We start from the raw sequence: 22,294 nt of genomic DNA on the forward strand, positions 1-22,294 counted from the left end.
CGGATTCATTCTGATATTTGGCATAACTAATACAATTTTGTAAAGTTTAAAAGTTTAAAAATAAAATAAAATTAAGAAAAAAAAAAAAGAAGTATACCTTAGGTAAAGAAGCTATACCTTACTGGAGCCTTAAGGATTCAGTCAGTTCAGTTTTTTCTGAGGTGCAACTACATTACCCCTAATTTTGAGTTGAATTTACCTGATGTTTTATATTCACCCTGAAACAAGTTAAAAGTAAGAATAATAAATTCTACAGCTTAACCTCATCAGCACAAGTGACTAGAGAAGGGAGACAAGGGAGTAAATTCTCATGAACTCAAGCCTCTGCTCCTTTGTATGGGTTCTCTTTTTATTCCTCTTTTCCTATAGGAGAAAATACATGAGCATTTTGGGGGGAATACCCATCAATGTACAATTATAGAAAGATGACTGGAATGTCAACAGTGATAAAACTGTGGTTGTGTATATGAATCTGTATGTGCATGTGTGGGTGAGTGGGAGTGTGTGTGAGAGAGAGAGAAGACAGTTATGTGTTCATTTTGTGGCTAATAATAATATGGCCCAACTTTAAGTCTTGGGCTTATCTACTTGATGTTTTTACCAGTCTTACAAAAAGTAATTCGAGAAACTTACTGAGATTGGTCTAAATTGATCCTCACAATTGTGATCCCTGTGCTATTCTCAGAGAAATCAGTTATCTGAACACCAGACTGGATTCATGGAGCAAATGAAGAATGTGACGGAATTCCTCCTGTTTGGCCTGACACAGAACGCAGATGTACAGAAACTCTTGTTCGCTCTGTTTACCCTCCTCTACTTTCTCACTGTGGCAGGCAACCTACTCATCATTGTGACAGTTACCACTAGCAGAGCCTTAGGTTCCCCCATGTATTTATTCCTGTCTTTCTCATCCTTCATAGACCGCTGCTGCTCTTCTACCATGGCCCCCAAAATGATATTTGACTTACGTGCTCAAAAGAAAGCCATCTCCTTCAGTGGGTGTATGACTCAGCTCTTTGCAGAGCATTTCTTCGGAGGAGTTGAGCTGCTCTCGCTCACAGTGATGGCCTATGACCGCTTTGTGGCTATCTGCAAGCCCCTGCATACGCCATCACAATGAACAGGCAAGTGTGTGGCCTCCTGGTGGCCATGGTCTGGGCCGGAGGATTTCTTCATGCTCTGATTCAAATTCTTTTTATAGTCTGGTTGCCCTTCTGTGGCCCCAATGTCATTGACCATTTCATCTGTGACCTTTTCCCTCTGCCGAAACTCTCCTGCACAGACACTCACATCTTTGGTCTTTTTGTTGCTGCCAACAGTGGGCTGATGTGTATGCTCATCTTTTCCATTGTTATCACCTCCTATGTGCTCATCCTTTGCTCTCTAAGAACACACAGCAGCACTGCAGAACAGCAGAAAGCGCTCTCCACTTGCGCCTCCCATGTTACTGCAGTGGTCTTGTTCTTTGTACCCTGTATGTTTATGTACCTTTGGCCCACAATCACCTTCCCTATTGATAAAGCGGTGGCTGTGTTTTATACCATGGTAACACCCATATTAAACCCTTTCATCTACACCCTCAGAAACTCAGAGGTGAAAAATGCCATGAAGAAGCTCTGGAGCCAAAGAGTAACCTTGGGTAGCAATTTTTGTGAGTAGAGAAGATAAAACAAAATCTATTCATATCTTAAGAACAAGTGTGACTAATAGAAAGGATAATGATTTTGAAGTTAAAAGGTATGACTTTAAGGATATTATTCACCCCTTGCTTTCTGGACTCTTTAATGATTCATCTTTCATAAAATGTCACAATTTGATTAAATGATGACTAAAGTTCTTCAATTAGAAATTTCTTTGCTTCTATAAATTACTACTAATCAAGGGGACATTGTTTTTAAAAAATTATTACTTTTTAATTTTATTTTTTCAGGTTTTTTGGCTACACTGAGTCTTTATTGATGCATGCGGGCTTTCTCTGGTAGCAGTGAGTGAGGGCTTCTCTCTAGTTGAGGTGCTCGGACTTCTCATTGCAGCTTCTTCTCTAATTTCAGCGCACGGGCTCTAGGTATGAGGGCTTCAGTAGTCATGGTGCATGGGCTTTTGTAGTTGTGGCACATGGGTTTAGTTGCTTCTCAGCATGTGGGATCTTCCCGGATCAGAAATTGAACCCATATCCCCTGAAATGGCAGGTGGATTCTTAACTGCTGGACCACCAGGGAAGCCCCCAAAGGGGCATTGTTAATCAACTTAAAGAATCACAGAGGCTGGAAAAACTTTGAGTAACTGTATTCAGTAGAAGCATTCTCTGTAAAGCTTCAGATATAGAGTGTATAACCAATAGGCCAAATAATTAAAATATCTAAACAATAAGTCCTAACAACCAAAATTTTTTTTAATGAGGTTTTAGTCCAAAGTACTGTAGGCAAGGTAGGGCTATTATTGTGAGAGATAATGACCAATGAGAAAAGAATGAGTTTTGAGAAATGAGAGGGACATAAAGACAAGACTCATTTCAAAATTAGTACCAAGTGCTGCACAATTCCAGGGGCACCCTTTACAGTGTAATCTGGGCTGTTCTCAAAATTAATTATTTTCTATGTCTAAAGCTAAGAAAGGATATAAAATTCTTCCAGGCACAACTGTAGAGCCATCTTGCACACATTTCCCAGGCAGTGTTTTGTGGAGCACTGTTTTTGTAAAATATATTCAAAATAGTTTTGGGGGGTGCCGATTTGTGCTTTAGCTAATGGATAGAGAAGTATCTGGTACAAACAAAAATTAACTTGGTGATAGGTGAGTAATAAAGTCAGAAAGTGTGCACATTCAAATTTGAATGGGAAATTTTAGACCAATTGCAAACCAATGAGATGGAAAATCATGTGAGATATAGACAGAGTGCAAGTTTAAAGGAAGGAACCCTGATAAAGAAAGGGTTCCACATGCGTACATTCGTGGTGGATTCATGCTGATGTATGGCAAAACCAATACAATATTGTAAAGTAATTAGCCTCCAATTAAAATAAATAAATTTAAAAAAAAAAAAAAAGAAAGGCTTCCAAACTGGGGCCAGGTCACAAGTCCTGCCAATCCTAGAAAGTCACTTCTACTTTCAGAAGGATTTGATTTAACCCAAATGACTCCATAGGCATGCCTGAGGTGTTCATTGCATATATATTAATATTCAACGGTTTAGCACGTAATTTATTCTAAATAGGAGACTGTGCTGTCACTCAGTTGTGTCCGACTCTGTGACCCCCAGGGACTGTAGTCTGCCAGTCTCTCCTGTCCATGGGATTTTCCAGTCTAGAATACTGGAGTAGATTGCCATTGCCTTCTCCATGGGATATTCCCGACCTAATGATTGAACCTGCATCTCTTGTGTCTCCTGTGTTGGCAGGTGGACCCACTGCACCACCTGAGAAGCCCCTGAAATGGGAGATGATTGGTTTTTTCAAATGTTACCAATCCATTTGCTGATCACTAAGAATCCAAATGTTACTATCATATTTTCCAGCCCCTTTGTTTTTAAACAGGAATTGATGTGTGTCACAGTTAGGCTGAAACATTGAGAAGTCAGTATGCTCCTCGCCAGGACTTTTTCAGTTTCCTTTTTCCTGCTGCAGCAAGCCTGGAAGACACACACCAAGATGGTAGGGCCACTCAGTGAAGCAAGCTACGTTAACGAGTAGCTATCTGGAAGAGTGCTGTCCTAGAGGAGCAATGATCTCTCAGTGAATTGGGCCTGAACAGAACACGAAAGTGTAAGTGTTAAGCCACTGAGAGTTCAGGATTCATTTGTTGCACAGCAAAATGGTCCTATCCTGACTAGTTACATTGAACCATTTCATCTTTTAAAAGACTTATAAATATCAAGGAGAGAAAAGGTTTCCATCACTTTTGCAATTATCTTCATTCTCTAAGCACAGAATGAATAAATGTCCATCTTTACGGAACCAAGTCTAAATAGAGCATTTTCTTCAGTGTAATGCATTACATTAACTGAAGTTTCTAAACCAGAAATTCATACACCATCATGTCTTTCCCTCCACCTGAGATATAAGGCGATCTTGAAGAAAATTATTAACTAGCTATTGCTGCTCAGTCAGTCGGGTCTGACTATTTGTGAACCCAAGGGCTGACTGTAGCCCTCCAGGCTCCTCTGTCAGTGGGTTTTCCAGGCAAGAATACTTAAGTGGATGGCCATTTCTTCCTCCAGGGGATCTTCCCAACCCAGGGATCTAAACTGAGTCTCCTGCAGCTCCTGCATTGGCAGTCAGATTCTTTACCACTGAGCCACCTGGGAAGCCCATTATTAACTAGGAAGGAGCGCCAACAAAAATTTCAACTCTAATGTGAACTACGTCTTCAAAACTTGTTAAGCAAATGTTCTGGCTGTTCCAAACAGTTCCTTCTTCCAACACATTCTTTTTAGTATATGTTCTAAATTTTCACTGATTTCCTATAAACTTTATCCCCACAAAATTTCCATGTATCTCAGGAGGATGCTATGCTCCCCACTTCTCAGGAAAAACCAGGACCAAAACAGAATCTTTCTCTTAATCTCAAGCCTCCTCATCAATAATTGTATCCATATCATCTTTTAGCCCTCTGTTGCAAGCTATTAATAGATATGCAAGGGTTCCTATTTAGTTTTAATGTAGCTATGTGTGTTCTGCATGCAACTGCCTTCTCTCTTCTTAGAAATCTTAGTTTGTTAACTATCAAAATTTTAACCTTTGGTCATTAATCTTTATGCTCTAACCGAACCACCATTCACATGCAATCTGGGGTCAAAACAAGGAAACAGTACCTTTGACTCCAATCTATGTGATCACTTAAATCCCTTCTCAATTATTCCTAACCTCATCCCTACTCTTCCTTCTCCCACCAAATTCTCATTATTAGCTTATTTCCCTTTCTAATACATCCTTTCTTCTATAAATTAGGAGACAAGCTCTTCCTATTGAATTCTCAATCTCTTTGCATGATTTCACCGTTCTATCAACTACCAGATTACACTCAAAGTGTCCTTGTTGTTTTTCAGTCAACAAGTCATGTCCCCCTCTTTGAGGCCCTATGGACTGACCTGAAGTATGCCTGGCCTCCTTGTCCCTCACTATCTCTCAGAGTGTCTCTGGGTCTTGATAAATCTAAGGCATTGGGTCCCAGAAGAAAAAAAAAATAAGAATGATAACAAAAGCAGTTTCCTTCTGATCTTCTTGAAATCAATGATCAATCAGAATTATAGTTATTCTGTGTCATTGCTAGGAAGTTCCCACTATGGGTCAGTCATCCTTTGTCTGCTGGCATCCTTCTCCCAGGACAAAACCCCAACCAACCAGTCAAGCTGATGGAATCCATGTTCTACATATGTGAATAAGTGTTTCTCTAAATTCCCAAGGACTCTGACATTTTCCCCAAAGACAGTCTTTCAATAGGACATTGTTCTGTGGGTAGGGAGCATAACCATTCCTGCTCCTGATCAGTTCCTTAGGTAGAGGAACAACCTGAACTCAAAATGCCCAGTGAATTACATCACTCCAGATAATTCCTGGCAAGGTTGCAATCAACTCCACATCAGAGTCGGAAAAAGAGGAAACAGAAGCAAAGCTCTCCTACTTACAGTGTTTTTCTTCATTTTTGTACAGGGGTATTCTACAAAGAAGTTTGGCTGAGTGTGATTTTCTCAGTCACTTCTGCAGAGAAGCATAATCCTTTACTTTATGTCCTCAAGATTCCCCATCATAGAGTAGGAAGCAAACCGCTATTCTCCCAAACAGATTATGATATATTGACACCTGGATTGTCATGAAAAAAAAAGTTATATAATGATGACTAGGACGTGGGGGGGGGGGGGAGGGAGGAATGACAAATTATTATTTAATGAATATGGAGTTTCAGTCTGAGAAGGTGAAACATTATGAAGATGGTTGATGAGGTGTTTGCACAACAATGTGAAGGTATTTAATGGCACTCAAGTGTGTACTTGCATGTGAGAGTTGGACTGTGAAGAAGGCTGAGCACCGGAGAATTGATGCTTTTGAACTGTGGTGTTGGAGAAGACTCTTGAGAGTCCCTTGCACTGCAAGGAGATCCAACCAGTCCATTCTAAAGGAGATCAGTCCTGGGGTGTTCTTTGGAAGGACTGATGCTTAAGCTGAAACTCCAGTACTTTGGCCACCTCATGTGAAGAGTTGATTCATTGGAAAGGACTCTGATGCTGGGAGGGATTGTGGGCAGGAGGAGAAGGGGACGACAGAGGATGAGATGGCTGGATGGCATCACTGACTCAATGGATGTGAGTCTGAGTGAACTCCAGGAGTTGGTGATGGACAGGGAGGCCTGACCTGCTGCGATTCATGGGGTCGCAAAGAGTTGGACACTGAGTGACTGAACTGAACTGAAGTGTGTACTTAAAATGGTAAATTTCATTCTATATATATTTTATGACAATTAAAAAAAAAATCAGAGAGTGGGACAGACTGAGAGTGAGGGTGGCCGCTAACAGAAGCAACATCATGAACTGTCGAGAACATTGCTTCTCTCTCTGCTCTGAACTTCAGGAATGCATCAGTTTGGTTTAAAGTTAAAGGTAGGTGAGAAAGAAAGATGATTCTGTGCAGTTCCAGCCAACTCTTCATCACTCGAAGCTGAGGGAGAGAAGACTATAGTGGAGTGTCCTTTTTGTAGTTTCTATTCTTTCCCTCTGGATGTCTCTATACACGAGTGCTTAGCTGAGCGTGACTTTTTTCAAAGTTTACTCAGAAAGCATGCTGCTACTGCTAAGTCACTTCAGTCGAGTCCGACTCTGTGCGACCTCATAGACAGCAGCCCACCAGGCTGCCCCGTCCCTGGGATTCTCCAGGCAAGAACACTGAAGTGGGTTGCCATTTCCTTCTCCAATGCATGAAAGTGAAAAGTGAAAGTGAAGTCGCTCAGTCGCAACCCCATGGACTGCAGCCCACCAGGCTCCTCCGTCCATGGGATTTTCCAGGCAAGAGTACTGGAGTGGGGTGCCATTGCCTTCTCCGAAAAGCATAGAGAGCAGTAAAATCACTATACATCCCAGTGGTTCCCTCTGTGTGTGGCAGAGCTACAAGCTCTATAATACATCATGAGGCTGTCACCTAGGTAGTCATCCCAGAGATAGTTTATAATGTTTATGGCTTTTAAATTACTTGAGGTCTGGGAGCTGGGAACCTGCTAGTTAAGTCTCCTCGGTCAGTCACTAATAAATATGTCACAATGTCTGAGGGTAATCTGGCCCAGACTGGCATTTCTACTCTCAGGGTAACCATATAGTACCAAACACTCATGTTTTCAGAGAGAAATCCATTCTCTGAACTCTGACCTATGCCTAAAACCACCCCATATATCCTTTGGCAAGGTCACCAATGTCAAAATGAGCAACAAAATCCTAATATCAAGCTTTGCTCTTATCTTACCTAAGTTTCATTCTAAACTATAGGCAGAAGTGTGTGTGTGAGTCAGTCATGCCTGACTCTTTGTAACCTCATAGACTGTCGCCCACAAGTCTCCTCTGTCCATGGAATTCTCCACGCAAGAATACTGGAGTGGATAGCCATTCCCTTCTCCAGGGGACCTTCCCAACCCAGGGGTCAACAACATCTCCTGCATTGCAGGCAGATTCTTTACCACCTGAGCCACCAGGGAAGCCCATAGCCAGAAGTATATTTTTAACCAAAGCTCAACTGCATTTCTAAAGCTGGTCTCTAATGTTGTTTGTGGGAGTCAAACAGGAGCAAAAAAAAAAGTCCATGGCTGATGCTTTAGCAAAGATTCCAACAGAGCCAATTACTAATCCTCTGAGGACTTGGGAGGTTGATGTATTACCAAACCCTGAGCTTTTTTGAAAGTCTATTTAAACATTTCTCTAGAGTCAATGAAGAAAGAATTACAAACAGGGGCCTTGAAGTAAATAACAGCCACAGAGCCATGCATCAACAAGGTGAAGATCTGTTTGGGAGACCCTGCTCCCAAGGTTAGTACGAGTTAGAAGAATGGATTAAATCAGGAATAAAAGGAGTTCAATCCCCGGGTTGGGAAGATCTCCTGGAGAAGGAAATGGCAACTCACTCTAGTATTCATGTCTGGAGAATAGAGGAGCCTGGTGGGCTACAATCCATGGGGCTGCAAAGAGTTGAACACAACTAAGTGACTAATACTTTCACTTTCACATACATTCTACAATTTCATATACAAGTTTCTTCTTACTTTGAAGAATCAAATTTGAATAATTTGATGTATATATTTGAATAATATATGTTTTGAAGATGCATTTATAATCTCATAAGAAGCCTGGAAAGTGAGTTAAAATTAAATCTGAAAGCTATCAAAGTTTCCTAACTAAAACAGCTTGTTTTCTGAGTAAATCCAGAAAGTGGGAGAGTTGTCTAGAGACATAAGAATTCTACTGTCCTCCTTGTTAGTTGACAGTCTGTTTGCAGCTGCGGGGCAAATGCCTGGTGGGAAGAAAGCGATGTCCGGATTTAATCTAGAAACTGAGGAATCCACAACCAACTGATCCAAGTTAGTGATAGCTAATTCTCTTCCCCAAAATTTAAGACGATTAACTTAGCCAATTTCATTTCACTGAAATATTTGTGGTTAGATTCTGTAAATTGAAACTTAGCCTTTCTCTCTAAAAATGAATTTGGACACAATGATGTGAAAATGTCAATAGAAAATACTGTATGGAATGTTCCCAGCCAAGATGCTGTCGAGAATCACTAAAGTCACTTTTACAAGATTAGGATTAACATTTATGTCTCAGCACCCAACTCCAGTACTCTTGCCTGGAAAATCCCATGGACGGAGGAGCCTGGTGGGCTGCAGTCCATGGGGTCGCACAGAGTCGGACATGACTGAAGCAACTTAGTAGTAGTAGTAAGTAGATTGATCCTGAAGATCTCTGTAATTATTAAAATTCTTTTCCCTTTCCATGATTTCCATGCCACCACATTGAAGTAGTTGTGAGTTAAATCTCTGAAGAATGATTGGCCATCATTGGAGTCATGGAGAGAGAAAAACAGCTCAGGCATAAGCTTTCCTGAAAACTCTAAACTATCTTACTACATCTTTATTGAAACCTGCGAGATCATGATGCTGATTTCTATGCCCAGAAATTTTTGAGGAAAAAAATATGTAGTTATGTTTTGGGCAAGGATTAGGGAAAGAAGAGAGAAAGAAAGATAACTAATAAAATAGCTTATGATCTTGGTTACAACAATGTGTAATCTATCTTGAAACCCTATATACAGTCTCAGTCCCCAGAAAAAGAATGCATTCTTATATATATTCAATATTTTTACATTAGTAATGAAAATTTCAAGTTCATCTTAATTGATAAAAACTTATTCCAAAAGGGGAAATAGTATTATTTCAGGTGGTCCTGACATTTTTGTCTGGTCAATAGGAAACTGCCGGGAACCGACATATTGCATATTGAGTGTATATTGCATATTGCATATTGAGTGCAGCACTTTCCACAGCATCATCTTTCAGGATCTGGAATAGCTCAACTGGAATTCTATCACTGCCGGGAGCCAGAGTGAGGAACTCCGCCCATGACAAAGGTCATGAGGAAGGAGGCTCGGCATACGCAAAGGCAGGATCGAGCCTCAGGAGTCCCCCTGGAAATTCTCGAGCATCTACCCCCAAAACCTGAGTCTGCCTACTTTCTGCTTTGTGCTTTCACCTACACCTCTGACTTTATGGGGGACTGTCCCCCACTACCTCTCTCTGAAAAAGGAGTTAGCCTACAGCTCCAGTTAATAATTCCTGGGTGTGACAGTATTTAACCTACAAACTCCTTTGGAAATCCTCTAGCCTGCCTGAATAGGTTTTTCCGGCCACATGTGATTGTTCAGAGCCTCGCAACTGTGAGAGGCAGGAGATGTTCTAAACTGTCTAAACACAGATTCTTTTGAGTAGTTAAAAGTTTGATTAGAAATTGTATTGGTGAAGGGTTTTTCACTTATTGGGCCAATGTTTGCTGCTAAGTCTCCATACTCTTTACCTACTGTGTCCTTGGCAGTGTATTGATTGATATAATGGGTGTATAGAAATGTAAGTAGTAGCCTCAATGTTTGTAACGTTGGACCCTTGTGTTAATTCTTTTCTTGATTGAGCCCACCTCACCTTTGCCCTATAGGAATGCAGCTTCATCCAATGCTTTTTTGGAGGCTGGTGCCTGACTTTGGAATAATCACCTTTAGAGAAAAATAAGTTTCTTAAAATGTTAACAGGCCTCCTGGCCAGAAGATGATGTCAATCACCTGAACTTTTGCATATGATAAGTTTGAAAGCCTGGCTTCAATTAGATCCAGGAACTGCTGTCCTTGCATGACTCCACCCCTTCCCCCATTATCCTCTATGCATAACTTAAGGTATAAAAACTACTTTGGAAAATAAAGTGCGGGCCTTGTTCACTGAAACTTGGTCTCCCCATGTCGGTCTCTCTCTCAAATTCTGGCTGAGTCTCCATCTGGAGCACGGAACCCGCCATGCTTGCTAATTATGCCTGGGCTTCTAAGATCCGACCGGGGAGGCCTCAGTGTCTCCTCTCCTTCGGGAGAATGGAAGGACGCCTGCGGCCTACGTAAGTGGTGCAAACTTCTTGTCTTGAAGTTTTATTGGTCTCCCGTGTAAACCAAGCTACTCAGCCTCTTTTCTCCACTGAATTTTCCTACTGAGCTATCCTCATTCTATTACTCTTTATATCCTTAATTAACGTTTAATTAAGCATTTGTTTCCTGATCCTCGCCTACGCCGTCTCTCCTTCGAATACCCTGGATCAGCCGGGGCTGGACCCCGGCAGGAAACAGGAAAACTTCTTGACTTATATCATTTCATAGCAAAATGTGAGTAGGGTAATATAGCTAATCCAGAGCATTATTCTATATGCGGTGAAAGAACAATTGCACAGAAAGCTCACTTCAGAAATATTGAGAACTTTTCAGGGCACTTTGCACCACTTACATGTTCACATTCAAAGATGTGGAAAGAGTGAGCATAACTATCTTGTTGAGCCAGACACAACATCCGGGGCCACTGAGTGAATGCTGCTCAAAGAGCTGTTATAAAGAGAGTTTCCTGGCATTTTGAGGGACAAAAACTCCATCTGCAGCTCTGTCTGTGTGTGTGCATGTGTGTTAATTTGAAAAAAAGGAATAACAGGTCACAGAACACAGCTGGTATAGAGTAAGGTTTGATTGGTACTTTTCATGTCTGATACAAAGTTAATTTTTAAAATATTGTGTCCATATACCTATGAATATTCATTCCAATAGACAAGCATTAATATAACTTTATGAAGAATTGTCAATGAAATCTGTCCCCCAGAGTAAAAGAAGGCTATCTTGAGACATTCAGAGCTAAAAAGAAAATTTAGAAGTTAACTGCATGTCAATATTCATAAAAAATATCTTGCTTTTATTGTGGTATTTGTAAGGTATTGTCACAATACATTTAAATTATATGAATCAGGAGAGATTTAAACTCCTCCCATTCTTCTTTACAACTCTCTGTAAAATATCAGAGGTAAGTGAAGGGAGTAGCTCCACCAGTCCCAGGGACCCGGGCTAAAGAGATGATGAAATTTTTTCTATAGAATTTAAAATATCATCACTCAGAAATATTGTGATCTTTCCAGATCAACTATGTGTGTACAATTCAAGATGAACTGAGGGAAAGAATGAGCAACATAACGGAATTCATCCTACTGGGCCTGACCCAGAATCCAGGACTGCAGACACTCTTATTTGCTGTGTTTCTGATCATCTACTTGATCACATTGGAGGGTAACCTGCTCATCTCTGTCACCGTTTTCACCAGCCCAGCCCTCGGCTCTCCCATGTACTATTTTCTGTCCTATCTATCCATGATAGATGCTTTCTACTCTTCCTCCATAGCACCCAAGTTGATCTTTGACTTGGTCTCTGGAAAGAACACCATTTCCTTCAGCGGCTGCATGACTCAGGTCTTTGCTGAACATTTCTTTGCTGGAGCCGAGATTGTCTTGTTGGCTGTCATGGCCTATGACCGCTATGTGGCCATCTGTAAGCCCCTGCACTACCTGACCATCATGAGTCGACCCGTGTGTGCTCTCCTGGTTGGAACGGCTGGGGCGTTAGGCTTTCTCCATGGAGGGATCCAGATTTTGTTCATGGTTCAGTTACCATTGTGTGGCCCCAATGTCATCGACCATTTTATGTGTGATTTAATACCTCTCCTGGAGCTCGCCTGCACGGACACTCACTCTCTGGGGCCCCTCATTTCCGCCAACAGTGGGTCACTGTGTCTGCTAACTTTCCTAATGCTGGTTGCTTCCTATGTTGTCATCCTGTGCTCCCTGAGGACTCATAGCTCTGAAGGGCGTCGCAAAGCCCTGTCCACCTGTGCCTCTCATGTCACACTTGTCATCTTGATCTTTGTACCTTGTTCGTTCCTCTACCTAAGACCCACGACCTCCTTCCCCATTGACAAAGCTGTGACTGTGCTTTGCACCATAGTAACTCCTATGCTGAACCCTTTAATCTACACCTTGAGAAATGCAGAAGTGAAAAATGTCATGAAGAAGCTCTGGGGACAAATAATGAAAACTAGTGATGAATAAATCTTGTGTGGAGTATTTAGGCAAAATTTCTCCCCTTCTTAATTGATTGAACTGGGATGATTCTCCTGTCTGGATCAATTTTCTCTAGGGGCTCATACATTGTAAGCCGGGGTTGATATTCAGAAGGCATAGTACACTCAGTGCTGAGAGCCCACGATAGTCTTAGGAGGTCATGAAATGTTTTAATTTCTTTTACAACAGAAAGAAAGAAATTAATATAATCTAAATGCAGCTTAGATTATAGTCATCTATACAACCATGCAGTCAGAAAAGATAATTTTTAACATTTTGATGGAGGAGAAGACTCAAGAGGAAAAAAGTACCAAAGGTCCACAAAAGTCATAATGTTGCCCTGAGTGTGGGTATGAAACGGATCAACAGCAATATTCTTGAACACCCATTATACCCAGCACCATAGCTAGAATGAAGTTTTACTTTAAAAGAGGGAAGACAACTACAAATGAAAAAAGGACAGAACAGTAGGAAATAAGCTTTCAAAAAGTACATTTATACACTTTTTCTGACCTTTCTAGGCTTGAGAGGTTTATAAATAAAGTAAACACAGCAATAAAAAGAAATTTTTACTTATCACAATCCCAAAAAGATGGCATTTGCACACAAAAGTACTTTTTGAAAATTACATTTCATCATTCCTTGTAGTATACAAGAGTTTACAAAAAGAATTAGAATTGGATGGCATAAAATAAACATAGTTGATAAAGTCCATAGAGCTAAGGCAGAAAATATCTATACATTAAAGTCTGGTTTTAGACACAGACAAAGGAAAAGAAGATTCTCAAGACAAAACAGTGGTTATAGGAAATTTCCAGTGATTTAAGAACAAGTCATGGAACTGTTATGGAACAGCACAAAATCACAAATCTGAGCTAGAGTAAAGAATCCATACCATGTACATAATGAAATTCTAAGAGATTCAAAAATAAAGATTAAGAGCTTTGGACAAAGTAGGCTTAATTTCTCTTATTGTCTCCAGCATTAATTATTCGAGTAAATGTTAGCAAATTGTTTCATCTATTTTTTTCATCTTTAATAAAAAAAAATAGAATTTCTCAGGAGGCTCAGTAGTAAAGAATCTGCCTGCCAAGTAGAAGACACGGGTTCGATCCCTGGGTTTGGAAGATCCGCTGGAGAAGGAGGACTTGGCAGCTCACTCTAGTGTTCTTGCCTGAGAAATCCTATGGACTGAGGAGCTTGGTGGGCTACAGTCTGTGGGGCCGCAAAGAGTCAGGCACAACATCACAGCTAAGAAGCAACAACAAATAGGAAAATAACATTACATGCTTCCTTAAATTGTGCAGATTAAATGATTTCAAGAGGAAAACTGAGTCAGCTAAAAATTAACAAAAATTGCTTAGACTTCGTTTCAACTTTCAGAGATTCCACAAGAGCATAAACTATGCTGGGGACAGTGGTTCCTAACAGAGGAGCCCAAGAGCACTGCTACCATTATTCACTTACCAGGACAGCAGGGAGACCAAACGTCCATCCCAGCCTCACTTCACTCCAAAATGTGTCATCTCAGCCAATAAAAAGTTCTCTGAATGTTGACAGCGAGTGCCTCACCAACTCCCTATTCTGGGATTAAACTCCATTTAAATATCTTTGTAGTGACAAATGGGAGAGCCGGTGGGATCAGCTATGAGATGTTTGAAAGTGAAAGTCACTCACTCATGTCTGACTCTTTGTGATCCCACGGACTATACAGTTCATGGAATTCTCCAGGCCAGAATACTGGAGTGAGTAGCCAGTTCCCTCCTCCAGGGGATCTTCCCAACCCAGCAATCGAACCCATGTGCCCCACATTGCAGGTGGCTTCTTTATCGGCTGAAACACCAGAGAAGCCCAAGAATACCAGAGTGGGGAGCCTATCCCTTCTCCAGTGGATCTTTCCAACCCAGGAATCAAACTGGGGTCTCCTGCGTTGCAGGCAGATTCTTTACCAGCTGAGCTACCAGGGAAGCTTGAGCAGCATCTATTTCAGAAGCTCTCGCTGATAACGGATCCTTTTATCCTGTTTCCATCCTCTGGAAGAAAGAGAAAAAGGGAGCGCTCAGTTGGAGAGACCAAGAGATCAATTTCTGTACAGAGTTTGTGATTTATGGGGAAGACTTCAGAAACTTGTTTTCAGGAGGGTTCCCAACCAAGAATTTGAACATAAGGTGATGCCAGCATTGCATTTCTAATGTTTTTAAGATCTTATTATCAGGTTAGCTCTCACTGTATTTATAAAGGCTTTAAACAATAGATACTTTGCCATAATCTCCTATGAGTGATTATTTTGAAAATATATATATATAAGCAACTGTGTATTTAAAAACTCAAAATTATCTTTTAAACATCTAGTGGTAGTTCCCAAGAAACATGGAATGTCACAGGATGATGTAGAAAGAAGGCTGATGATGGTGATGATGATATGGTAACGCTGGTGGCAATAGCTGTTTACTGAGCCCTTTCTGTGAATAAAGTCTTGACCTGAGCACTCATTCTGTGTGTTTGGGAGGCAACAGATTTCTGACCTTAATTTATGACTTTCTTTAAGTCTCAAGTGGAGAAAACTTCTGTCTAAAATATTTCTTCATTTGAACATAATGGTGAACCTACCCTTGCTGCTGCTGCTGCTGCTGCTAAGTCGCTTCAGTCGTGTCCGACTCTGTGCGACCCCAGAGACGGCAGCCCACCAGGCTCCCCCGTCCCTGGGATTCTCCAGGCAAGAACACTGGAGTGGGTTGCCATTTCCTTCTCCAATGCATGAAAGTGAAAAGGGAAAGTGAAGTCGCTCAGTCGTGTCTGACTCTTAGCGACCCCATGGACTGCAGCCCACCAGGCCCCTCCGTCCATGGGATTTTCCAGGCAAGAGTGCTGGAGTGGGGCACCATTGCCTTCTCTGGAACCTACCCTTAGGATGGGATAAACATCAAAAAATCAATGCTAGTGTAAAAAACATAATTATGACAGCTTTTTATATTTGTGTGTTTACTCTGTGCAAGGAGCTTTTCTTTTGCTATTTAATTCTTATTAAAGCCCAGTAAGTACAGTAATTGGAGAAGGCAATGGCACCCCACTCCAGTACTCTTGCCTGGAAAATCCCATGGACGGAGGAGCCTGGTAGGCTGCAGTCCATGGGGTCGAGAAGAGTCGGACAGGACTGAACGACTTCACTTTCCCTTTTTACTTTCATGCATTGGAGAAGGAAATGGCAACCCACTCCAGTGTTCTTCCCTGGAGAATCCCAGGGATGGGGGAGTCTGGTGGGCTGCCGTCTCTGGGGTCGCACAGAGTCGGACATTACTGAAGCGACTTAGCAGCAGCAGCAGCAGCAAGTACAGTAATATTGATATTTACCTAACATTGTTGTATGTAATATATGGCCTCCCCAATGGCTCAGCAATAAAGAATCACATGTAATGCAGGAGACTTGGGTTCGATCCCTGGGTTGGGAAAATCCCCTGGAGAAAGAAATGGCAAACCACTCCAGCATTCCTGCCTGGAGAATTCCATGGACAGAGGACCTGTGGATTACAGTCCATGGGGTCGCAAAGAGTCAGACACAACTTAAGGAGTAAACAACAAAGGATACTATATGCGAAAGTGCCTAGGACCTGCACTTAGAACACGAAGATGATCAGTAAATGCGATTAATTTTTGTCCTTGTTGTCCAGGCATCAATTTTCCTAAAGACACTAACCCTCCAATATCTGTTTCTGAAATATCCTAACTCCCTTTTCCTCCTGACAACTTGTGGACTCTCTCTAGATGCTAGAAGGACACTAGGCACTTTTAGGAAGTAAGGTGAAAGTCTCTTCCTTGTGAGACCAGAACTGCATTCAAAGGGACTAATTAATGATGGCACCACAGTGTTCTAACCTGTGAATGAGGCAAAAACCAAGCCCCAGAACTGTTTCAGCAAGTGATGCTGTGGGGAGAGGATTAGTCTTCAGAGAAACCTCGCAGTGATAATCACCATGTTATCACACCCACCTTATAAGTCACCCTTTTCAGTGGCAAGAGAAAGATTTTCTGAGACCATGTTGATGAGCATTGTTAGTGGAAAGCAGAGACGACAAGCCAGCTATTTTGTTTTGAGGCTTTTCTCCCTAACCTGAGCCACAGCATTTTTTTGGCTTCTCAATGATAGAGAAAGAAGATACTGGATTATCTACTATTACCTGTTACATACTGTTATCTACTGATTGGTGTTGGTGACACTGGAAAGCACAGAGGAGTGCCGAGTGCTCTGGGTTCCAGCTGCGCCTCCACCACGGACCATCAGTCCAACTTTGGACCATCTGCACCTCATCTGAGTCTTAAATCCACCACCTTTAAAACAGAGACAACTGGAAAGGGTGATTTTAAATGCCGAAAGGTTTTTCAGGAAATAAGAGGGAAATGGATAATGGAACAAATTCTCAGCTGCTTGTGAATGAATGATGCCCTTTTGGGTTTTCTCCTAATACTAGTCTCAGAAACTTTCAGCTCAGATGCATTCCTGCAATCAATAGCACGTCCCCAGTGTGAGATCTGCCTAAATGAGAAAAGCAATTTTAATCTCACGCAGGAGTTTAAGCACATGAAATAGTGATATTTGGGTTGATATGATTGGAGCTGGTCTAGGTGACCCTTCAATAACTCGCCCAGGTCCACCATTTCATGCTGTTAGGATGTAAAAGAACAAAGACAAAACTCCTGACGACATTCTCATGTCCTCAGATCCAGTAAATGTAACTTGTTGTCCATGGCATTGATGACGGTGACTTCAGCAATACCATTGCTGGAGTGGGTGTCATATCCAGGCTCTGTATGAACACTTGATATGCACTGTTTTCATTGTCTGCTCTTTGCAGACTCAGGGTGCAGCAGCATTCTTATTTTCATTTTATAGATAAGAACACTGAGGCTTTGAGAAATTGCCCATGATTACAAGGAAAATAAATGGTACTGGGAATACTCAAACTTAAGTGAGTTTATGTGTCAGGATACTATGGTGAAGCCCACAGACTCTATAGCAGAACTGCCTGGGCGCAAGTCTTAACTCTGCAACTTATTGGCTGACTATGCTTCTGTAAGTTTCTAAATGTGTTTCTCACTTTCTTCCTCTGAAGAAATGAGAAGAAAAATAATAATCTATCTTGTGGGGATGTTATGAGGATTAAATGAGCTTATATATTTAAAGCTCTTAGGACAGTGCTTGCAAAGACTAAGTGTTATACAGATAGCACTTATCACTGCTATTTGTGCTCTTGGCCATAATGTTCTCCTCTGAAAAGGTCATAATCAGATTTGTTTCCTACATAAACTGCATTTGCCTTTGTAGCCAAGCTTAGAAAGAAAGTGTGCAGCTTCCTGATCAATACAAGAATCTTCTCTCCAGCACTTCTTATATTTGTGTATTTCTTCCTCTGACACTCAATGACTCTCCTTTCATTCATATCATACTGAGCATAAAATCTTCAGCAAGTTGGGAGATTTAGTTACTTTAAGAAGATTTATGTTTCCAGGAAAATTCTGAAAGAAATGGGAATACCAGACCACCTGATCTGCCTCTAGAGAAATCTGTATGCAGGTCAGGAAGCAACAGTTAGAACTGGACATGGAACAATAGACTGGTTCCAAATAGGAAAAGGAGTACGTCAAGGCTGTATATTGTCACCCTGTTTATTTAACTTATATGCAGAGTACATCATAAGAAAGGCTGGACTGAAAGAAACACAAACTGGAATCAAGATTGCCAGGAGAAATATCAATAACCTCAGACATGCAGATGACACCACCCTTATGGCAGAAAGTGAAGAGGAACTCAAAAGCCTCTTGATGAAAGTGAAAGTGGAGAGTGAAAAAGTTGGCTTAAAGCTCAACATTCAGAAAATGAAGATCATGGCATCCGGTCCCACCACTTCATGGGAAATAGATGGGGAAACAGTGGAAACAGTGTCAGACTTTATTTTTCTGGGCTCCAAAATCACTGCAGATGGTGACTGCAGCCATGAAATTAAAAGACGCTTACTCCTTGGAAGGAAAGTTATGACCAACCTAGATAGCATGTTCAAAAGCAGAGACATTACTTTGCCAACAAAGGTCCATCTAGTCAAGGCTATGGTTTTTCCTGTGGTCATGTATGGATGTGAGAGTTGGACTGTGAAGAAGGCTGAGCGCTGAAGAATTGATGCTTTTGAACTGTGGTGTTGGAGAAGACTCTTGAGAGTCCCTTGGAGTGCCAGGAGATGCAACCAGTCCATTCTGAAGGAGATCAGCCCTGGGATTTCTTTGGAAGGAATGATGCTAAAGCTGAAACTCCAGTGCTTTGGCCACCTCATGCGAAGTGTTGACTCATTGGAAAAGACTCTGATGCTGGGAGGGTTTGGGGGCAGGAGGAGAAAGGGACGACAGAGGATGAGATGGCTGGATGGCATCACTGACTTGATGGACGTGAGTCTGAGTGAACTCCAGAAGTTGGTGATGGACAGGGAGGCCTGGCGTGCTGCGATTCATGGGGTCGCAAAGAGTTGGACACAACTGAGCGACTGATCTGATCTGATGTTTCCAGAAAAATAATAGATGGTTGGTGGGTGGGATGAGTGACAGTTTTTGTTTAGTCAAAACTTAGACTAGCACAAACATTTCCTTAATATAATTAGGAGAATAAAGCATGAGTAGGAATATTTTGTCAGATGAGATTCTAGTTTACAAGGACATTGGTTAAGACAGAATATCTCTTCTTCCTCCTCCTGTAGCTTCCTTTATGTAGTGAATAGGCAGATAATCATTTAATAGAATCTTTCACTGCTGGTCACTTTTAATTTTTTAACTTTGACTCTTCCCTGTCGATCATAGAAGGACTGGAAGCCTTTAACTAGAAGGATTTCACCAGGTCCAGAGAAAGTAAAGCCCAGACATACATATAATGTGTAGAGCAAGGGGAAAGAGTAATTTAACTTCTTATACATGATACTGCCCGCAGCTCAGGCAGAAGTGGGAGGAAATGAACAAGGAGAAACAGAGAACTTGGGCGTCTCCAGCTGCAACCAAGTCAATGTCTCCCTACTCTACTTCAGTTTGCTTTGCATCAATTTCTGTTACTATTGGAAGCATGACAGAAAATGTAGCAAACCTCATCGCAAGGAAGAAGAGTTAATTCAAAGGGTATGAACTATGCATGCAGAGATTTCAGAAGATCCTAAGTATTCATGGGTTTCTTGAGAGCCATTGTATGCATGTGGAACCCTGCTGAAAACTGTCAGAGATGTTTTCTGGTCAAATTAGAAAATTTATGTCCACCAAATGTTCCATTTAACAAAATAAATTCTAGATAATTAAATAATTATTTTCATATAATAACTTAGATATCTATTACCCAGTGATGCTAAAGTTAACAGACATGCTTACATTTTGTGGTTAACAGGATGAATTGGTACACAAATTTTGGAACAGAACGGGTTAAGAGGGATGAAGAGAAGTGGGTTTGGCTAAACGAAATCTTGTAACATTTTGTGTCTCTCTTGACTTTATAGGCAATGCTGTACTTGCATCCTCAGTGTCCTTGGACTCTATGGACATACCACACAACATCACAGAATTTTTCATGCTGGGACTTTCACAGAACCCAGAAGTACAAAGAGCTCTCTTTGTGGCCTTTTTGACTGTATACGGGATCACAGTTTGCAGCAATATTCTCATTGTGATCACCATCACCTATAGTCCCACGCTGGTTTCCCCTATGTATTTTTTCCTGGCCAACCTGTCCTTTATTGATACCTGTTATTCTTCTTCTATGGCCCCTAGACTCATAGCTGACTCCTTGTATGAGGGGAGAGCCATCTCCTATGAGGGTTGCATGGCTCAGCTCTTTGGAGCTCATTTTTTTGGAGGTGCTGAGATCATCCTGCTCACGGTGATGGCCTATGACCGCTACGTGGCCATCTGCAAGCCCCTGCACTACACGGCCGTCATGACCAGGCATCGCTGTGCCCTGCTGGTGGGGCTGGCTTGGCTGGGGGGCTTCCTGCATTCCCTGGTTCAGCTCCTGCTGGTCCTGCAGTTGCCCTTCTGTGGGCCTAATGTGATCAACCACTTTGTCTGTGACTTGTACCCCTTGCTGGAGCTTGCCTGCACCGACACCTATGTCATCGGCCTGCTGGTGGTGGCCAACAGTGGTGTGATCTGCCTGTTGAACTTCCTCCTGCTGGCTGCCTCCTACCTGGTCATCCTGCGCTCCCTGAGGTCCCACAGCACAGAGGGGAGGCGCAGGGCCCTCTCCACCTGCGGGGCCCACTTCACGGTTGTTGCCTTGTTCTTCGTGCCCTGTATGTTTACTTACGTGCGGCCGTCATCTACTTTATCTATAGACAAAAACATGGCAGTATTTTATGGTATCCTGACTCCCATGTTGAATCCACTCATTTACACTCTGAGAAATGAAGAGGTAAAGAATGCCTTGACAGAGTTCTTCACACAGCAAGATCTTAAATGTAGCTAATAAGTTGGAAAGTAGGAAATAAAATGGCTTTATTTTGGAAAGTGAAACAAACCAAAACCTGTTACTTATTGCCATATACATCTTAATCCATCTTATCCATTCCTTCATCGTCACAGACTTCATTGATTTACTTAGACTTTCATATGAATTGCCTAATTTGATAATAAAACAACTATATGAAATGCATATGGCATGAATGATTATTATTCCTGTTTTAGAAATGAAGAAACCATACCTGTTGATGTGGTTAATTGATTCATTAAAATTATCTAGCTTTGAACTGCCTGAAACAAAACTCAGAATCAGTTATTTTTGATCCATCTTACCGATCTTTGAATGGCAACCTATGCTGACATCATCGGAGTCTGTCTGATAATCAGTTGAGTTATAGAAATGAGAGGCAAAACCCTTAAAGCAAATAAGTTCACTCATCACCATATGTAGTAGTCTGTGTGTGTACAAGTCTGGCTTCTCTTCCTTCTCACCACCATTTATAGCATCAGCAACACAGCTGCTACAACACAGCAGAGGGAAGATCTCTGTTCTGGAGACAGATCAAGCTGAGTTTGAGTCTCAGTTCCCATACTTCTTCATGGCACAAACTAGAGGCAAGTGGCAAAACCTTTATAAGCCTCTGGTGCTTGTCTTGAAAATAGACATAAACATGTCCAAAGCAGTATCATAAGAATTAAATTAGACAATCCATGTAAAGTTTTTAATCCAATTTACGGCACATATGGCCCTCTAAATTTAGCTGCTATTTCTACTTCAACCTTCTGTAACCTTCCATAAAGAGGCTGCTTTCTTTCACTTTTCTATATCTATTTAAAGTTTGAAACACATACTTCATTTAGAACAGACTGGCTTATTTTTCTGCCAGTGATGGAAATTGACATTTCCTTATATATTTACTGACTCTGTTTCAAACTCTGAAGGATCCTAGTGTTCTGGAGTTTAAAACATGCATCCATATTCATTTCATTCCTTTCCTGGAATGAGAGGAATGAAACTCTGACCACATCCATCTCAAGCTGCACCCTTTAGAAGTGTGGACGCCTATAATTTACAATAAGCTTATACCTTGTTTGACAAATGATTTGTAATTCACTGTGCCACAAATATCCATTTTTTACACTAAAAAAGGAAAAACCAAAAAACTAGAAATT

General features: G+C 41.4%; 3 protein-coding genes across 3 annotated transcripts; all 3 read left to right on the forward strand.

Annotated features, from left to right (window-relative positions):
• The first annotated feature begins 653 nt into the window (after window positions 1–653).
• LOC102390312 (olfactory receptor 4C5-like) lies at window positions 654–1,659 on the forward strand. Its single transcript, XM_025265696.3, is given in 2 exon segments — window positions 654–1,100; window positions 1,103–1,659. Coding segments are annotated over 2 exon segments (939 nt in total). The 5' UTR covers window positions 654–718.
• Window positions 1,660–10,566: 8,907 nt separating this feature from the next.
• LOC102389989 (olfactory receptor 4C3) lies at window positions 10,567–21,314 on the forward strand. The gene is made up of 2 exons (XM_006057417.3): window positions 10,567–10,621; window positions 20,164–21,314. Exon 2 carries the CDS (start codon window positions 20,202–20,204, stop codon window positions 21,126–21,128), a length of 927 nt encoding a protein of 308 aa, XP_006057479.3. The 5' UTR covers window positions 10,567–10,621; window positions 20,164–20,201; the 3' UTR covers window positions 21,129–21,314.
• On the forward strand, window positions 11,656–12,721 carry LOC123329689 (olfactory receptor 4C45-like). The gene has a single exon (XM_044929107.2). The coding sequence runs from the start codon at window positions 11,717–11,719 to the stop codon at window positions 12,635–12,637; it is 921 nt and encodes a 306-aa protein (XP_044785042.2). The 5' UTR covers window positions 11,656–11,716; the 3' UTR covers window positions 12,638–12,721.
• Window positions 21,315–22,294: the final 980 nt, after the last annotated feature.

Source organism: Bubalus bubalis, chromosome 16 (assembly GCF_019923935.1).
Source record: "Bubalus bubalis isolate 160015118507 breed Murrah chromosome 16, NDDB_SH_1, whole genome shotgun sequence".
In the NCBI taxonomy this organism is placed as follows: Eukaryota; Metazoa; Chordata; class Mammalia; order Artiodactyla; family Bovidae; genus Bubalus; species Bubalus bubalis.

Excerpts from the sequence above, each read along its gene's own strand:
- LOC102389989 (XM_006057417.3), top strand. The coding sequence starts at position 20,202 with ATGGACATACCACACAACATCACAGAATTTTTCATGCTGGGACTTTCA.
- LOC123329689 (XM_044929107.2), top strand. The coding sequence starts at position 11,717 with ATGAGCAACATAACGGAATTCATCCTACTGGGCCTGACCCAGAATCCA.